At 46.5% G+C, this 6,043-nt stretch overlaps 1 protein-coding gene across 2 annotated transcripts; it reads left to right on the top strand.

The window, feature by feature from the left end:
* The first annotated feature begins 1,640 nt into the window (after positions 1-1,640).
* Positions 1,641-4,822, top strand: LOC140215969 (putative nuclease HARBI1). Of its 2 annotated transcripts, XM_072286282.1 has the most exons (4): positions 1,641-2,055; positions 2,898-3,036; positions 3,547-3,618; positions 4,040-4,822. In XM_072286282.1, the coding sequence occupies exons 1-4, from the start codon at positions 1,708-1,710 to the stop codon at positions 4,555-4,557; spliced, it is 1,077 nt and encodes a 358-aa protein (XP_072142383.1). In that variant the 5' UTR covers positions 1,641-1,707; the 3' UTR covers positions 4,558-4,822. The 2 variants fall into 2 exon arrangements, with proteins under 2 accessions (XP_072142383.1, XP_072142384.1); XM_072286283.1 differs by lacking the exon at positions 3,547-3,618 and having other exon boundaries at positions 1,642-2,055.
* The last annotated feature ends 1,221 nt before the right edge of the window (positions 4,823-6,043 follow it).

The raw sequence follows: 6,043 nt of genomic DNA, 5'->3' as shown, positions 1-6,043 counted from the left end.
GCTGATGATCTCCAGGTCATCAACATTCTGCGGTCGCTCATGAGTGCCATTCGCGTTATACTTACCAACATGAAGTCTTCGTCTGCGCAAAGCGCACTACAGGTGCTGGACACTTTGAGTCCAGTACTTGCAGCTCTTGGTTAAAATCATGGCTTTCCAGAAGCCGTCGTTTCGTGACGAAGTCCGAAACGCGTCGATATTTCAGTGGAACGCCAGAGGACTGAAGTCACGCATGTCGGACTTTCGACAGTTTGTGTTCACGAATAAGTTCCCAGTCATCGTCATCTGCGAGCCCCTATCAGATAACATCAGACAGTCCGGGTATGAACGTTTCATGTCCGCCACCCTCGGAGAATGCAGCAAGATCATCGTATTCATGCGACGTGATCTTACGTATGTCCATCACCCAGTGTCGCCTGACCAAGAAAACCAATACGTCTGTCTGACAGTGAAGAAAGGCAAGCTCACTTTCACATTATTTGGAGCCTACATATCGCCCTCAAGTCGGTTGGACTGCGAGAGATTACGGCGAATCACCACAGCGACTCCGCAGCCTTTGGTGATTACTGGAGATTTTAATGCCCACCACCATCTCTGGGGAAGTTCTAAGATAAACTCGAGAGGCAGAAGATTAGTGTCATTTGCCTCCGAACAAGAACTGTGCTTGTTAAATGATGGAAGCCCCACCTTTCTACGTGGAACTACCTACTGTAGCTGCCTGGACCTGACCTTTGTTTCACGCTCCTTCACTAGAAAGGTCAGGTGGTTTCCGGATATTGAAACGCGGGGAAGTGACCACCTACCCACTTATCTTAGGGTTGAAGGGTTGACGGACTCCAGGTTAGCCGCCGTCACACAATGTATCGACTGGCCAATGTTCAAGTCAATTGTCGAAGACGGCTGTCGTGATGACTTGTCCACTAGCCTAGAGGACATCATAAAAGGTGCCCTAGAGGCTACGAAACATTCGCTTCTGAGAACGTCTACACGCACCGAATACGACATTGAGCTAGGGAAGCTTCGCGCAATTCGTCGTCGTGCAGAGCGAAGATACAGGCGCACGAAGTCTGTACATGACTTGAGGTTGGCCAGAAGAACTCAAAAGAAGATTCAGCGTCGTATGGACAAACTTGCATCACAAAGATGGAAATCATTCTGCGAATCTTTGGATCCACGAAAACCATTGTCTCACATATGGAGAACTGGGGCCGTATTCTGTAGCGGTTCCTTTGGGAACCGGTTCCTTTGGGCTGTTGCCATTGGTCGGCGTTTCGTTGTCGTCATCCCTGGTGGGCGGGACGACAAATTTTGATGACGTCACACAGGTTGCCAATCTTCTGGAAAGGAACCGGTTCCCTGCTAGGAGAGGAACCGCGGAGAAGTGGTTCTCTCGAGGGTCGCGCGCGGGGGCGAGCATGATGTCGAGGGTTGCTAGGGCAACCGTGGCTGCCGGCTAACCTCGCGCCAGCTGACGAGCCGGCACCTAGACGAGACGAGACAGAGACGGCAATGGCGGCTCCTTTGGTTGTGTTGCTGGGGAGTGCCGAAAGACAACGATGCGACGAGAGGCAACGACGCGACGCGTTCGGCATGGCCGAAGAAGAGTTTCGAAGGCATTTTAGGCTCTCCAAAGACATAGTGTGACGTCTTTGTGATGAGCTGGAAGGACATCTCGGACCTCAAAGATTTCGTGGTGTCGACATTACGATGAAAGTGCTGTGCGCGCTGCGGTTTTTTGCCACCGGGAGCTTTCAACAGTGCGTCGGGAATGAAGAAGCGATTGCACTGTCGCAGCCTTCGATCAGCCGGATCATTACAGCCGTCGCCAAGGCCATTACGGTTGTGGGCAAAGAAAAAGGATGGGTTAGATTCCCATCCACGGCGCAACAGAAAGCCGCCGTCAAGGAAGGCTTTCTTAGCCGTGGAAAAATTCCAGGAGTTCTAGGATGTGTGGACGGGAGTCTAAAAGCCATCGTTCGCCCTAAGAAGCTCGGCCCCGGCGAAACGGAATCGTACTGGAGCCGTAAAGGGTATTACGCCCTCAACTGCATGGTCGTGAGTATTGTTCATTGACAAATATTTTCGATATGTGATTGCGCGAGTGCACGTTGTAAAAAACTTCGTTTCGTTATTTTTCATCAATTGCCGGTAATACTTGCGTTCTTATTCGAGAAAGTAGCGTTTGTGTTGTATGTGTAATGACGACTTTGATCTTGGCAATAGAACCCGGCCGCACTTTTTCAGTGCTCTCTAATCACAGTTGAATAGCCTTTTCGATGCTACAATGTAAACACATTACGCGCGACTTAAACCGGAATAGACGCCGTAGCAGTGAAGGGAGTCTTCGTCTGCGAGCGATCCTAACAGAAGACGAGCCCTTGTGATTCTTATTCGACGTAAAACTAAAGCATTGAGGCCAACAGACTGTAAACGTGAAAAGGAGCATCCCATCAGTGAAAATGGTGTGAGGGAGAATGAGAATGTGTGGACACCCATTTGCTCTAGCTGTTAATAGGGCACATGCTGCCACTTCCGCGTTCTTTCGCTTGTAATAGGCACTTTGTCTGGAAAAACAAGAAAAAAACCAGGTGGCACTCTCTAGCAGAATCTTGTACAATATGGACGGAAGAAACCAAAGGAATTATTTTGCACATTGTGTTGTGACCACACGCCATACATGAGCACATGTACACATGCCAACATTGCATTTGTAGATAACATTGTTATCATGCTGATGATTTGTTCAACTGCCTACTGCGTATGTTGATATCTCCTTTTCTGTAATTGTGTTGGCTGACTGAACAGTAACTGATTGGGAAGTAGTGTTGTAAGCAAAAGTTTCTGCCAGATATTTGTTGCAGTGGCATTGACACCTTCTCTTTGCTTTCTCTTACGAGGTGTGTGATGCAAAGCTGAATATCCTGGCAATTGACCCCCGGTTTCCGGGATCGTGCCACGATTATTTCGTTTGGAGGCATTCTGCATTTCGCCGCCGCCTCACTCGTGGCCTGTTACTTCATGGAGAAGTCTTGCTTGGTAAGTGCACCTAAAGTAGCAGTGCTTCTTCCACATGTAAAACATACACAGTCAAATAGTTTTGCATCCTAGCAAGCTTTAAGAAAGCGTGATTTGCTAGAAATGTGTTGTGAATGTAGCAGTACCTAATGAACCTGCAGCGACTATCGAGAGAAACATGTCTCTCTTAGAAGGCAGATATTTTTACCAGCATGTATACAACAGCTGACATGTTATTCTGTTTATTTACTTATTAATTTCAATACACTGAATGCCACGTGGAGCGTTACAGGCAGGGGTGTAATTCTACAGAACACGTCGAAATGGCAGTTTTCAAGTATGATGGAAAAGGGTTGGTGACCATGGACTCGGGTAGCTGGTTCCTGGTCACTGTCCTCGGAACGAAGGAATAAGCGTGTGCGTGAAACTTTCGGCATCGACGTTAGTGATCGGTGTAGTATATATTGTAGAATAGTGCAAGTTGCGCTATTTTTCTTTGTGTCACAATGTCTGCATTTTTTTTTGTTGCAGCGACATGTGGTGCTGGAGTGATTATAAAGGATCAAACGGGTAGCTCGAGTTCGGGTACCTTCACGAGAAGAGGTACGAAAAGTAGAGTAAGGATCCCAGATACTGGCAGCATATTCGAGAGTAGACCTTAGAAGTGTTTTATAAAATAACACTTCTGAAGAGAGAAGAGCTAATTAGTTTTAGTGGAGGATGTACATTTAGGGAGAAGCAAATGGGATGAGCGGAGCAGAAAACCACGAGTATGAAATAAATATTACATGTCCAACTTAACCCGAGAATGAGATTTGCAGCCGAGACAACAGGTGAAATTGGGCTTTTCTTTAAAATGAGTCGAACTTTCTTTACAACTTTCTGGGAAGGTCAATGTTCGATAGATATTGCAACAATAAATCCAAGACCCGTTGCTGTTGTAAAAGGGCCCTGGCGTAGACTGTGTTCTTGCATTGTGCCTTAATGTATCCACGTTCGTTCACTGACGTGCAACACTTTACAGGGGACTCTGGGTACCCGCTAGAGCCATGGATCATGACTCCTGTGCCTGGTCACCCAAATCGCCTCACGGCAGAGGGGCGCTATAATGAGGCACACGCATCAATGCGAAATGCCGTTGAGCGGTGCATAGGAGTCGTCAAGAGCCGCTTCCGATGCCTGCAGAGGTATCGGGTGCTCCACTACTCGCCTCAGAAAGCAGCCACTATTGTTGCAGCTTGTGCAGCGCTGCATAACCTCTGCCTTGCAGCAGGCGTGCCTCTGCCAGACGACCCAGGTGACGACGGTGCACATGACGACAGCGCACAGGAGCCAGCCCAGGCACAAGTGCCGCTTCAAGTACAGGTGCCACCGCAGGCGCACCCTGTACAGCCTTCTCGAGCTTTGTTTCAAAGAGGCCGTGCGGTGCGTGAATCCATAGTTGGTGTGTTTCGGCTGCCCAGAAATTTGCGCATTGCCTACCTGCAAAGTGTGTGCCGGCGCATTCGCTGGCAAATGAGGTGGAGACATGTGCTGGTGTAACATGTTTTATTTTTATTATCATAAAAGTAAATAGGCCGTGCACTTCAACATAACACATTGCGTGTGCTCACATGTGGCTAATCATAGTATGCTGCATACTGCAGTAGTGGAAAGCACATGATTTGTCTATGTTGAGCATGACAGATACACATGCAGTGACAAATAACCATGTGCCATTATGTTACTCCTTTGCTTTGTTCACTGTGCTTTTGAATATTGTCTCGCCAGGGAATTTTCTTTAAATAAAGGTTATTTCCAAGGTGAATGACAACCAATCTTGCATTGTTGAATATTGCTTTGCAATGCCTATTTTACTGTGCAGTATGCATTGTTCCAAAGCTGAAGATGTCTATTCATGTGTGACACGCAAGAGCAGCATGAGTTGCACAGCAACTGAAATGTCGTCAGCAATCTGTATAGCACATATTGAAACGTATAGGAACAAACGAGGCATGTCAAGCACTTATTGGAGCAGGATTTCGTTAAATAGCAGACACTCATGCTTACTACTGCTTTGTTTAAACTCAAGAGTTGCTTCAACATTGCATTTCTTGCACACATGATTTCACATAATGCTCGTAATTGCTGCTTAACAAGGTGCAACAATATAAACAAAATCATGACAATGAAACATTTCTTTATTTATTCATTTTATTCGTTGGGTACCTGCTTCGCCATTCAGGCATTACAGCAGGGAGGGTACAACTCATATAAATGAACACTCAGAATTACACTCATAAAGCATGGAAGAAATCATCATTTGAACAAATACAGACAGTGTCAGGTGGTAGAGTATTCCAGTCTCTTATAGTACGAACATAGAAAGAGTAGCGGAAAGCGTCACTTTTAACCCTCTATTGCATGGCGTCCCATATTTGGCACATACCGGTTACCATTCTTTTTCGCATGTGTGAGATTCCCAGTTGAGAATGTGATACCGTCAGAGTAAATCTCGTAGTTATGCGCACTTATTATGGGCAAGTGCTGCCATCTCTTGAGTGATATGCAAAACAGAGGTGAAGTAGATTTTGGGATGCGACGTGAAACTCGGAGGGGGCAAACACGAGCAATTGGTTTTTTTTTTCTCTGAAAAGTTCGACCGCAGAAACGTAGAAAAATTATTTTGGCATATTTTTTGGCCTCGCCAATTCAAGGCAGTTACTAGTTTTCTCAATTTTGCCTGCAACTACAGCAGAGAAACCGAAATCGGTGTGTGCCATATTTGGCACAGTATGAACTTGAAATACAACATATGGTAACGTGCTGCCATCTGTTCAATAGCCCGAAGCTGCAGGTCACACTATCACAAGATGTAATTTTGACGATCGGTACGGTGAGGGCGAATTGTCTACCAAACAGCCGCCTGAAAAGTGAAAAGGAACTGAAATGTAAAGGAAGTGGTGCTTCAGAGGCACTCACAAGCGCGATAGATGACGTAGAGTTATCGTGTGTGCGTTGATACGACAACCGCGCCGTGACATTTCTG

The sequence above is a fragment of the Dermacentor andersoni genome, chromosome 2 (genome assembly GCF_023375885.2).
Source record: "Dermacentor andersoni chromosome 2, qqDerAnde1_hic_scaffold, whole genome shotgun sequence".
NCBI lineage: Eukaryota > Metazoa > Arthropoda > Arachnida > Ixodida > Ixodidae > Dermacentor > Dermacentor andersoni.
The sequence above is the reverse complement of the archived record's forward strand: the minus strand, read 5'-3'. Positions and strand labels throughout refer to the sequence as shown.